The sequence below is a fragment of the Maniola jurtina genome, chromosome 28 (genome assembly GCF_905333055.1).
Source record: "Maniola jurtina chromosome 28, ilManJurt1.1, whole genome shotgun sequence".
Lineage (NCBI taxonomy): Eukaryota > Metazoa > Arthropoda > Insecta > Lepidoptera > Nymphalidae > Maniola > Maniola jurtina.
Window position 1 is genome coordinate 2,878,570 of NC_060056.1, and position 13,911 is coordinate 2,892,480.

At 43.0% G+C, this 13,911-nt stretch overlaps 1 protein-coding gene across 4 annotated transcripts in view; it reads left to right on the plus strand.

Moving 5' to 3' along the window:
* The window catches only part of LOC123879409 (zinc finger and SCAN domain-containing protein 2-like), a 34,632-nt gene that overhangs the window by 2,239 nt on the left and 18,482 nt on the right, over positions 1 to 13,911 (plus strand). For 2 of the 4 annotated variants that reach the window (XM_045927102.1, XM_045927098.1), the window contains exons 1-6: positions 6,316 to 6,644; positions 6,919 to 7,093; positions 7,280 to 7,372; positions 7,494 to 7,628; positions 7,861 to 8,108; positions 9,836 to 9,885. The exons of 1 other annotated variant lie outside the window; for it this stretch is intronic. In XM_045927102.1, the coding sequence (XP_045783058.1) occupies positions 6,571 to 6,644; positions 6,919 to 7,093; positions 7,280 to 7,372; positions 7,494 to 7,628; positions 7,861 to 8,108; positions 9,836 to 9,885 (775 nt within the window). In that variant the 5' untranslated portion in view covers positions 6,316 to 6,570. Of the gene's footprint in view, positions 1 to 6,315; positions 6,645 to 6,918; positions 7,094 to 7,279; positions 7,373 to 7,493; positions 7,629 to 7,860; positions 8,109 to 9,835; positions 9,886 to 13,406; positions 13,901 to 13,911 lie in introns of those variants that run through there. One more of the 4 variants, XM_045927100.1, reaches the window with a different exon arrangement.

Here is a 13,911-nt window from a genome sequence, read left to right on the forward strand (position 1 = left end):
TGCTAACACCTTTTGCTCAAATTTGCCTAAAGGCATGAACTTGTTTCAGATAACAATACGACATGTCAAATTGATAAGCCGTGTAAAGTACCAACTACAGTCTGACATTGTCTCGGCAGTGTCAGAGCCTGACTACTGCGATGTGTACATAGCACACTCCGACGCGGACGGACAGACAGAACTAGACGCGACTGCGACTGCCGCAACTGATGAAGCAGTTGCAGTGAAACGGGAAGTTGAAGACCGTGAAGATGATGAAGACGAGCCACCTGCGGCCGAAACACAGGCTCCCACCGCGTACGTACCATATGTGACAAACACAGGCTCCCACCGCGTACGTACCATATGTGACAAACACAGGCTCCCACCGCGTACGTACCATATGTGACAAACACAGGTTCCCACCGCGTACGTACCACATGTGACAAACACAGGCTCCCACCGCGTACGTACCGTATGTGACAAACACAGGCTCCCACCGCGTACGTACAATATGTGACAAACACAGGCTCCTACCGCGTACGTACCATATGTGACAAACACAGGCTCCCACCGCGTACGTACAATATGTGACAAACACAGGCTCCTACCGCGTACGTACCATATGTGACAAACACAGGCTCCCACCGCGTACGTACCATATGTGACAAACACAGGCTCCCACCGCGTACGTACAATATGTGACAAACACAGGCTCCCACCGCGTACGTACCATATGTGACAAACACAGGCTCCCACCGCGTACGTACAATATGTGACAAACACAGGCTCCTACCGCGTACGTACCATATGTGACAAACACAGGTTCCCACCGCGTACGTACCATATGTGACAAACACAGGCTCCCACCGCGTACGTACCATATGTGACAAACACAGGCTCCCACCGCGTACGTACAATATGTGACAAACACAGGCTCCTACCGCGTACGTACCATATGTGACAAACACAGGCTCCCACCGCGTACGTACCATATGTGACAAACACAGGCTCCCACCGCGTACGTACAATATGTGACAAACACAGGCTCCTACCGCGTACGTACCATATGTGACAAACACAGGCTCCCACCGCGTACGTACCATATGTGACAAACACAGGCTCCCACCGCGTACGTACAATATGTGACAAACACAGGTTCCCACCGCGTACGTACCATATGTGACAAACACAGGCTCCCACCGCGTACGTACCATATGTGACAAACACAGGCTCCCACCGCGTACGTACAATATGTGACAAACACAGGTTCCCACCGCGTACGTACCATATGTGACAAACACAGGCTCCCACCGCGTACGTACCATATGTGACAAACACAGGTTCCCACCGCGTACGTACCATATGTGACAAACACAGGCTCCCACCGCGTACGTACCATATGTGACAAACACAGGCTCCTACCGCGTACGTACCATATGTGACAAACACAGGTTCCCACCGCGTACGTACCATATGTGACAAACACAGGCTCCCACCGCGTACGTACCATATGTGACAAACACAGGCTCCCACCGCGTACGTACAATATGTGACAAACACAGGCTCCTACCGCGTACGTACCATATGTGACAAACACAGGTTCCCACCGCGTACGTACCATATGTGACAAACACAGGCTCCCACCGCGTACGTACCATATGTGACAAACACAGGCTCCCACCGCGTACGTACAATATGTGACAAACACAGGCTCCTACCGCGTACGTACCATATGTGACAAACACAGGCTCCCACCGCGTACGTACAATATGTGACAAACACAGGCTCCTACCGCGTACGTACCATATGTGACAAACACAGGTTCCCACCGCGTACGTACCATATGTGACAAACACAGGCTCCCACCGCGTACGTACAATATGTGACAAACACAGGCTCCTACCGCGTACGTACCATATGTGACAAACACAGGTTCCCACCGCGTACGTACCATATGTGACAAACACAGGTTCCCACCGCGTACGTACAATATGTGACAAACACAGGCTCCCACCGCGTACGTACAATATGTGACAAACACAGGCTCCTACCGCGTACGTACCATATGTGACAAACACAGGTTCCCACCGCGTACGTACCATATGTGACAAACACAGGCTCCTACCGCGTACGTACAATATGTGACAAACACAGGCTCCCACCGCGTACGTACAATATGTGACAAACACAGGCTCCTACCGCGTACGTACCATATGTGACAAACACAGGTTCCCACCGCGTACGTACCATATGTGACAAACACAGGCTCCCACCGCGTACGTACCACATGTGACAAACACAGGCTCCCACCGCGTACGTACCGTATGTGACAAACACAGGCTCCCACCGCGTACGTACAATATGTAACGAGTAATGCAAAATGTATTATTTGTAGTTTTATTCCATTGGTTCAGTTGTGAACAAGATATTTCCTTTGGTAGAAGTGTTGCACCAAAAAGCTTCCGCGTAAAGGCTGACTAATCTATTATTCACTATTCGTTTCAGTCCAATCCAACCTATCTAGAATTTAAATTATGTATCAATTTGAGTAATTGATTAATTATTTATTATTGCTAATTACTATTAATATACAATTCCACAATTAATTTGGTCTCTAATATTCGGCTATTTAATTTGCTGATTTGCAAGTGTAACATAATTATAACAATATCCTTTCAGGCACATTATTTGCAAGCGAGAGTCGTCGGCAGACTGCCATCAAGCTTTGGGTAAGATAACTAACTTTACACGCGTTTTAACTCTTAAGTTGGGACTAGGGTTTGCAATCCAGCGGCATTTTCAATCCAGCTGGATTTATGCTGGATCAAAGTAAATCCAGCTTCTGGCGTTGGATCCAGCGGTGTGGATGCACAATCACCTAAAAACAAGAAACTGTCATTCCATGCAAAAACGCCAAAAAACTTTTCGTTTCGTTTTTTCGCGCGTACTTTAGTTAGTCGCACGCGACGCGATGGAGAGAGCTATGCTTGGAGTTTCTCTATGTGATCAAATCAGAAATGTGTAGATCCGTAGGGGAACAAGAGTAGCCGACATAGTTCAACAGATTGCAAAGCTGAAGTGGCAATAGGCAGGACACATAGTTTGAAAACTCGATAGATATTGGGGCCCCAAGGTGCTGGAATGGTGACCTCGCACCAGAAGACGCAGCGTTGAAAGACCCCCCACTAGTGGACGGACGACATCAGACGAGTCGCAGGGAGCCGCTGGATTCAGGCGGCGCAAGACCGTGGCGTGTGGGAGTCCCTACGAGAGACCTATCTCCAGCCGTGGACGTGTATCGGTTGATGATGATGCTGAAGTGAGGTTGCCCTTCCGTCACCCTTGTGACACGTGCTACACCCTCTCTGCATAGTACCAACTACTTTTAGGTTTGATTTGAGATGAAACGAATATCCGATGTTGTTCTGTTTCAGTCGCTCCTTCGGTTCTCGCGACCAATCACGGAAACGAAGAACATCCAACTGATACAGACGACGAGTTGGGTATATTGTCTTTCGAAAATAATACAAATACTTTTGAATATTCAACGAAACCTCAGCACTCCGAACTAAAACCAAAGGAAATCTTTACAAAAATAAATAATAATAAGCCTTTTGTTTGTAAGTTGTGCGATTATAAAAGTTCACAAAATAGTAATTTACTGAGGCACATGAGGACTCACACTGGCGAAAAGCCTTTTGTCTGTAAGTTGTGCGATTATAAATGTTCAGTTAACAGTAGTTTAGTGAGTCACATGAGGACACACACTGGCGAAAAGCCTTTCGTTTGTAAGTTCTGTAAATATAAATGCACAGAAAATGGTAATTTAGTGAAACACATGAGGACTCACACTGGCGAAAAGCCTTTTGTTTGTAAGTTATGCGATTATAAATGCACAGAAAATGGTAGTTTAGTGAAACACATGAGGACTCACACTGGCAATAAGCCTTTTGTTTGTGAGTTGTGCGATTATAAATTTACACAAAACAGTAGTTTAGTGAAACACATGAGGACTCACACTGGCGAAAAACCGTTTGTTTGTAAGTTCTGTAAATACAAATGCACAGAAAGTGGTAGTTTAGTGAAACACATGAGGACTCACACTGGCGAAAAACCGTTTGTTTGTAAGTTCTGTAAATACAAATGCACAGAAAGTGGTAGTTTAGTGAAACACATGAGAACTCACACTGGCGAAAAGCCATTCGCTTGTAAGTTCTGTAAATACAAATGCACAGAAAATGATAGTTTAGTGAAACACATGAGGACTCACACTGGCGAAAAGCCTTTTGTTTGTAAGTTGTGCGATTATAAATGTACAGTTAACAGTAATTTAGTGAGTCACATGAGGACTCACACTGGGTAAGCACCTCGGCTCTTGCTTGTAAGCTAAGCAAGGACAGCTGTCGCGGAACTGCTAGTTCGCTCTGAGGCGTCCTGTACATGAAGCCGGAGCCGCACCGTGAGTTAGGGTGAGATCTATATAGCGCGCTCTGCCTTTGCTTAGACTTAAGACAGAGTTAAAACGAGACAAAGCTATATCTCTCACATAAATCTCTCTCGTTTTAACTCAAGCTTTAGTCAGAGCAAAGTCAAAGTGCGCTTTATAGATTTCAGCCTTAGTGTAAACATATAAGAATCGCACATGAGTCGTAGCGAGCTACGTAAGCGGCAGCTTGCAGGGTGGACTGAGGGAAACGAAGGCTATTTACTTACTCATTTTATTCTTAACCTAGCTTGTACTTAAGGTGACAGTATTGTTCACCTACTAAATTAATGAGTTATACCTACTAAATTATTAAATAAATCTTTGGTTTTCATATGTACTTCCTCTCCACTACACTGAGATGTTGGTTACATTGGGATCACGTGCAGACGCGAGCGGAATTGATGGTGATGCTATGCGCTGGTGTTACAAGGTCGTGCTGCGTCGGCGAATTGCCCCACGTAGTAGATATACGTAACTGGTTTCATATCGCATTCAGAATTTAAAATAATAAATCGTTTACCTACGAAATTATTACGTATAAAGTACTATTGATGGATGAATTGTTACCCATATTATGTAATAACTAATAAACTATGATTAGTTTTTATTGTAATCCATTTTTTATGTATGATTATTTGTTAACATACAGTGATGGCAAAACAGGGATTTTAAGTTCAGTCGGATGCAACAGCTAGTGTATAGTGACAGTTGTCATAGTGAGCTATGTGCAGCGCATGTTTAGCTAGTGCCGTCCAAGGGGCGCGCCGCTGTAGGTATATTTCTCGGGTCACGCAAGCCCGACCTGTCTGTACTTGAAATTATTGTATTTAGATTTTAAGCTAATTTATAAAGTTTTATTTTAGAAACTGTATGAATTGTTATATGATGTACCTACTTGACCAATAAATTATGATAAGCTTTTACTTTATTCCGCCTTTTATTGATAAAACACGCCTTTTATTTGCTAAAGATGCATTCTAAAGGTGCATACTGACTAGCAGGATGATTCGGCTGTTATATAATAGAAACTAAACTACAAATAGTATAAGGATTACAATAATTATTCAATATAATCGGGGCAAATAAATATAGAAGGTATTTGATACTTTACTTCTTAGGGTTCCGTATCTACCTCAAACGAAAAAACGGAACCTTTATAGGATCACTTTATTGTGTCTGTCTGTCTGCCCGTCTGTCGTGTCTATTAAGAAAACCTATAGGGTCCTGTCCGTTGACCTAGAATCATGAAAGGCTAGTAGGTATAGTCTTACAGCACAATAGTAACGGAAAAAATCCGAAAAAACGTGAATTTGTGTTTTAATTTTCAAAGTGAGATAGCTATACTGAGTGGGATACCATATGAAAGGGCTTTACTTGTACATTCTTAAACAGATTTTTATTTATTTTAATGCATAATAGTATTTGATTTATCGTGCAAAATATACTCGCGTATGGAACGCTCGGTGTGCAAGTCTGACTCGCACTTGGCTGGTTTTTAAGTATTATGTACTTTTAAGTAAGTAGAGACAGAGCCAGCTCGTACCAGACCTTAGTTATTTTCTAAAAGCTGAGTTTAAAAGTTTAAGGTTACTGAATGCGGGTTTGCAACGGTTCTAACTGTCTGGCAATGCATGACGTGATTTCTAATATATACCTATTATTTCGAAGAAAACAAAAAAAATATATACTTGGTGAAACAATTTTTTCACCTCTATTACCTGTCATCTCCCAAAGCCACCATGATCCAAACTTCATATAGTCGCTGATCGTTCCTCCCTGTGTTGGGGACAATACGCAGAGAAACTTTCTGCTTTTATACAATAACGAAGGTCTGGCACGCGCTGGTTCTTAGTATAAAACCGGTTGCCTTTGTGCATTAATCACTTAGATTAGGTTAGGATACCTAATCAAAGATTTTTCGTGGATTCAAAGATCACAATGTTCAACACATTTCTAGTGTTACCCGTTGTCATTTTACGTTTGACAGCAGCTGTTTTGTGATTTTTAAGCACAGCTCTTTGCTATTGATCTGTGGTGGTGACCTTGATTTGTTAGCTAAAAATTAAAAGCTAAGGAAAACTAAAATTTTCAAAATCTTAGCAATGCGTTGCTGTGTGCCCTTCTGCAAAACCACTTCGGAGGTCGTCTCCGAATCCGAGGAGATTACATTTCACGAGTGAGTGTTTCATTTAAACTTTGTATGTAGTATAACCTAGACGCTTGCAGCCCTACTTTGTCTGCAGGGAGGTAACTGACCTGAGCCACCTTATTGCCCTGCTTCCCGCCAACCCAGGCTGATCGGAGCACGGCTCACAAGTGCGCGTTCACAAACCGAGCGAGTCTGTATCCAACTGTAGAGCTCCCCTCCAGGCAGAGCTATTTGCATTTTGTTTAATTATGAGTCACACGTTACGGAAGCTCCGAGCTATAGTCCAGAGTGTAATTTCCAGGTTCCCCAGCGAAGTGCATCTCCGAGCTGCTTGGCTCAGAGCCCTCGGCAAACAAGACACTCTCCTGCCAGAGCGTGCTGTGGTCTGCTCGCAGCATTTTCTAAACGATGACATTTATGAAACAGAAAGTGGCTCAAGGCGGATTCGTACTGGTGCTGTCCCCTCACCAGTGCTGGTAACTCCTTTATAATGCGCATAGCTTACATTTTAAGTTTTGATACATACACATATCAGTATATACTTAATAGTTCCTTTCAAAGGCTAATTTTTGTACATACAGTTCCCATTTCAAGCTTTAGGTTCATTATGGAAGTTGGAAGGTGGAAATGATCATACTTATTACTGACAACATTTTGCACAGGTCTGCATGATATGCCTGGACACTCGCAGCAAGCTGTTTCTGATGAGTAAATACAAGCTGGAAGAAGCATATGAACATTTAGTGGGACATCCTGTAAGTTGTATTTCATATCATTCATAAGTCAGTGTGCAGTCTAAGAGCAGTGTCAACTGCTCGAGCAGTAGACCAGTGCACTGCCGCTCTAAGATGTATGAATTAATTGTGTTTGTTGCAGTTGTGTGGTCAAGGAAAGCTCAAACCAACGCTTTGTGTGCAATGTGCCCAGAGACTGGTGAACTTTAGCACATTCAGAGACAAGAGCTTGAGAGCGCGCTCCCTGATGATGGAGCTACTTGACAGACATGAAGTGGTGAGGAATGTTTGATGCACTTTATTGTTATATGTAACAGAATGTTAGGTGCCAACTGTGTCGTTTAAGCGAAGTGTAACATGTTACATTGTGAGCATTCATCAAGTCAGTCCGCGTGATATGTTTAGTTGATGGGATGGACACACTCGTTACAAATGTTACGCTACGATGATATTTCAGATCTGCTAACACCTTTTGCTCAAATTTGCCTAAAGGCATGAACTTGTTTCAGATAACAATACGACACGTCAAATTGATAAGCCGTGTAAAGTACCAACTACAGTCTGACATTGTCTCGGCAGTGTCAGAGCCCGACTACTGCGATGTGTACATAGCACACTCCGACGCGGACGGACGGACAGAACTAGACGCGACTGCGACTGCCGCAACTGATGAAGCAGTTGCAGTGAAACGGGAAGTTGAAGACCGTGAAGATGATGAAGACGAGCCAGTTGTGGCCGAAACACAGGCTCCCACCGCGTACGTACCATATGTGACAAACACAGGCTCCCACCGCGTACGTACCATATGTGACAAACACAGGCTCCCACCGCGTACATACCATATGTGACAAACACAGGCTCCCACCGCGTACGTACCATATGTGACAAACACAGGCTCCCACCGCGTACGTACCATATGTGACAAACACAGGCTCCCACCGCGTACGTACCATATGTGACAAACACAGGCTCCCACCGCGTACGTACCATATGTGACAAACACAGGCTCCCACCGCGTACATACCATATGTGACAAACACAGGCTCCCACCGCGTACGTACCATATGTGACAAACACAGGCTCCCACCGCGTACATACCATATGTGACAAACACAGGCTCCCACCGCGTACGTACCATATGAGACAAACACAGGCTCCCACCGCGTACGTACCATATGTGACAAACACAGGCTCCCACCGCGTACGTACCATATGTGACAAACACAGGCTCCCACCGCGTACGTACCATATGTGACAAACACAGGCTCCCACCGCGTACGTACCATATGTGACAAACACAGGCTCCCACCGCGTACGTGTACCATATGTGACAAACACAGGCTCCCACCGCGTACGTACCATATGTGACAAACACAGGCTCCCACCGCGTACGTACCATATGTGACAAACACAGGCTCCCACCGCGTACGTACCATATGTGACAAACACAGGCTCCCACCGCGTACGTACCATATGTGACAAACACAGGCTACCACCGCGTACGTACCATATGTGACAAACACAGGCTCCCACCGCGTACGTACCATATGTGACAAACACAGGCTCCCACCGCGTACGTACCATATGTGACAAACACAGGCTCCCACCGCGTACGTACCAAATGAGACAAACACAGGCACCCACCGCGTACGTACCATATGTGACAAACACAGGCTCCCACCGCGTACGTACCATATGTGACAAACACAGGCTCCCACCGCGTACGTACCATATGTGACAAACACAGGCTCCCACCGCGTACGTACCATATGTGACAAACACAGGCTCCCACCGCGTACGTACCATATGTGACAAACACAGGCTCCCACCGCGTACGTACCATATGTGACAAACACAGGCTCCCACCGCGTACGTACCATATGTGACAAACACAGGCTCCCACCGCGTACGTACCATATGTGACAAACACAGGCTCCCACCGCGTAAGTACCATATGTGACAAACACAGGCTCCCACCGCGTACGTACTATATGTGTCAAACACAGGCTCCTATCGCGTACATACCATATGTGACAAACAGGCTCCCACCGCATATGTACCATATGTGACGAGTAATGCAAAGTGTATTTATTATATGTAGTTCACTGACTACTACTAGTAGTAGTCGCATTTTTAAGACACTTTGAATGGTACTCTTTATGAATTAAAACATTATGTAGCCTTGAAGTGTAGATAAAAAACACTATCACAAAAATTATTAACTTTATACATGTTTCGCCATTGGTTCAGATGTGAACAAGATATTTCCTTTAGTAGAAGTGTTACACCAAAAAGCTTCAGCGTTAAGGCTGACCAAACTTATCTGGAATTCAAATTTTGTATTAATTTGAGTAACAATTATTTTATTATTGCTAACTAGGTACTAACTTATACACAATTACAATATTAATTTGGTCTCTAATATTCGGCTATATAATTTGTTCCTTTACGCACGTGTAACATAATTATAACATATCCTTTCAGGCACATTAGTCGCAAGCGAGAGTCGTCGGAAGACTGCGATCAAGCTTTTGGTAAGACAACTAACACTACACGCGTTTTTACTCTTAATTTGGGACTGGGGATTTCAATCCAGTGGCATTTGCAATCCATGTGGATTTATGCTGGGTCAAAGTACATCCAGCTTCTGGCGTTAGATCCAGCGGTGCGGATTCACAATCAGCTAAAAACAAGAAACTTTCGTTCCGTGCGAAAACGCCACAAAACTTTTCGTTTCATTCTGTCGCGCGGACTTTAGTTAGTCGCACGCGACGCGATGGAGAGAGCTATGCTTGGAGTTTCTCTACGTGATCAAATCAGAAATGTGAGATCCGTAGGAGAACAAGAGTAGCGACATAGCTCAACGAGTTGCGAAGCTGAAGTGGCAATAGGCAGGACACATAGTTTGAAAACTCGATAGATATTCGGGTCTCAAGGTGCTGGAATGGTGACCTCGCACCAGAAGACGCAGCGTTGGAAAACCCTCCACTAGTGGACGGACGACACCAGACGAGTCGCAGGGAGCCGCTGGATTCAGGCGGCGCAAGACCGTGGCGTGTGGGAGTCCCTACGAGAGACCTATGTCCAGCCGTGGACGTGTATCGGTTGATGATGATGATGATGAAGTGAGGTTGCCCTTCTGTCACCCTTGTGACACGTGCTACACCTTCTCTGCACAGTACCAACTACTTTTAGGTTTGATTTGAGATGAAACGAATATCCGATGTTGTTCTGTTTCAGTCGCTCCTTCGGTTCTCGCGACCAATCACGGAAACGAAGAACATCCAACTGATACAGACGACGAGTTGGGTATATTGTCTTTCGAAAATAATACAAACACTTTTGAATATTCAACGAAACCTCAGCACTCCGAGCTAAAACCAAAGGAAATCTTTACAAAAATAAATAATAATAAGCCTTTTGTTTGTAAGTTGTGCGATTATAAAAGTTCACAAAATAGTAATTTACTGAGGCACATGAGGACTCACACTGGCGAAAAGCCTTTTGTCTGTAAGTTGTGCGATTATAAATGTTCAGTTAACAGTAGTTTAGTGAGTCACATGAGGACACACACTGGCGAAAAGCCTTTCGCTTGTAAGTTCTGTAAATATAAATGCACAGAAAATGGTAATTTAGTGAAACACATGAGGACTCACACTGGCGAAAAGCCTTTTGTTTGTAAGTTATGCGATTATAAATGCACAGAAAATGGTAGTTTAGTGAAACACATGAGGACTCACACTGGCAATAAGCCTTTTGTTTGTGAGTTGTGCGATTATAAATTTACACAAAACAGTAGTTTAGTGAAACACATGAGGACTCACACTGGCGAAAAACCGTTTGTTTGTAAGTTCTGTAAATACAAATGCACAGAAAGTGGTAGTTTAGTGAAACACATGAGGACTCACACTGGCGAAAAACCGTTTGTTTGTAAGTTCTGTAAATACAAATGCACAGAAAGTGGTAGTTTAGTGAAACACATGAGAACTCACACTGGCGAAAAGCCATTCGCTTGTAAGTTCTGTAAATACAAATGCACAGAAAGTGGTAGTTTAGTGAAACACATGAGGACTCACACTGGCGAAAAGCCTTTCGCTTGTAAGTTCTGTAAATACAAATGCACAGAAAATGATAGTTTAGTGAAACACATGAGGACTCACACTGGCGAAAAGCCTTTTGTTTGTAAGTTGTGCGATTATAAATGTACAGTTAACAGTAGTTTAGTGAGTCACATGAGGACTCACACTGGGTAAGCACCTCGGCTCTTGCTTGTAAGCTAAGCAAGGACAGCTGTCGCGGAACTGCTAGTTCGCTCTGAGGCGTCCTGTACATGAAGCCGGAGCCGCACCGTGAGTTAGGGTGAGATCTATATAGCGCGCTCTGCCTTTGCTTAGACTTAAGACAGAGTTAAAACGAGACAAAGCTTATATCTCTCACATAAATCTCTCTCGTTTTAACTCAAGCTTAAGTCAGAGCAAAGTCAAAGTGCGCTTTATAGATTTCAGCCTTAGTGTAAACATATAAGAATCGCACATGAGTCGTAGCGAGCTACGTAAGCGGCAGCTTGCAGGGTGGACTGAGGGAAACGAAGGCTATTTACTTACTCATTTTATTCTTAACCTAGCTTGTACTTAAGGTGACAGTATTGTTCACCTACTAAATTAATGAGTTATACCTACTAAATTATTAAATAAATCTTTAGTTTTCATATGTACTTCCTCTCCACTACACTGAGATGTTGGTTACATTGGGATCACGTGCAGACGCGAGCGGAATTGATGGTGATGCTATGCGCTGGTGTTACAAGGTCGTGCTGCGTCGGCGAATTGCCCCACGTAGTAGATATACGTAACTGGTTTCATATCGCATTCAGAATTTAAAATAATAAATCGTTTACCTACGAAATTATTACGTATAAAGTACTATTGATGGATGAATTGTTACCCATATTATGTAATAACTAATAAACTATGATTAGTTTTTATTGTAATCCATTTTTTATGTATGATTATTTGTTAACATACAGTGATGGCAAAACAGGGATTTTAAGTTCAGTCGGATGCAACAGCTAGTGTATAGTGACAGTTGTCATAGTGAGCTATGTGCAGCGCATGTTTAGCTAGTGCCGTCCAAGGGGCGCGCCGCTGTAGGTATATTTCTCGGGTCACGCAAGCCCGACCTGTCTGTACTTGAAATTATTGTATTTAGATTTTAAGCTAATTTATAAAGTTTTATTTTAGAAACTGTATGAATTGTTATATGATGTACCTACTTGACCAATAAATTATGATAAGCTTTTACTTTATTCCGCCTTTTATTGATAAAACACGCCTTTTATTTGCTAAAGATGCATTCTAAAGGTGCATACTGACTAGCAGGATGATTCGGCTGTTATATAATAGAAACTAAACTACAAATAGTATAAGGATTACAATAATTATTCAATATAATCGGGGCAAATAAATATAGAAGGTATTTGATACTTTACTTCTTAGGGTTCCGTATCTACCTCAAACGAAAAAACGGAACCTTTATAGGATCACTTTATTGTGTCTGTCTGTCTGCCCGTCTGTCGTGTCTATTAAGAAAACCTATAGGGTCCTGTCCGTTGACCTAGAATCATGAAAGGCTAGTAGGTATAGTCTTACAGCATAATAGTAACGGAAAAAATCCGAAAAAACGTGAATTTGTGTTTTAATTTTCAAAGTGAGATAGCTATACCTACTGAGTGGGATACCATATGAAAGGGCTTTACTTGTACATTCTTAAACAGATTTTTATTTATTTTAATGCATAATAGTATTTGATTTCTCGTGCAAAATATACTCGCGTATGGAACGCTCGGTGTGCAAGTCTGACTCGCACTTGGCTGGTTTTTAAGTATTATGTACTTTTAAGTAAGTAGATACAGAGCCAGCTCGTACCAGACCTTAGTTATTTTCTAAAAGCTGAGTTTAAAAGTTTAAGGTTACTGGATGCGGGTTTGCAACGGTTCTAACTGTCTGGCAATGCATGACGTGATTTCTAATATGTATTATTGCGTATATATAATAAATATAGTTTGACGAAAGAACTTTTACACCTCTATTACCTGTCATCTCCCAAAGCCACCATGATCCAAACTTCATATAGTCGCTGATCGTTCCTCCCTGTGTTGGGGACAATACGCAGAGAAACTTTCAGCTTTTATACAATAACGAAGGTCTGGCACGCGCTGGTTCTTAGTATAAAACCGGTTGCCTTTGTGCATTAATCACTTAGATTAGGTTAGGATACCTAATCAAAGATTTTTCGTGGATTCAAAGATCACAATGTTCAACACATTTCTAGTGTTACCCGTTGTCATTTTACGTTTGACAGCAGCTGTTTTGTGATTTTTAAGCACAGCTCTTTGCTATTGATCTGTGGTGGTGACCTTGATTTGTTAGCTAAAAATTAAAAGCTAAGGAAAACTAAAATTTTCAAAATCTTAGCAATGCGTTGCTGTGTGCCCTTCTGCAAAACCACTTCGGAGGTCGTCTCCGAATCCGAGGAGATTACATTTCACGAGTGAGTGTTTC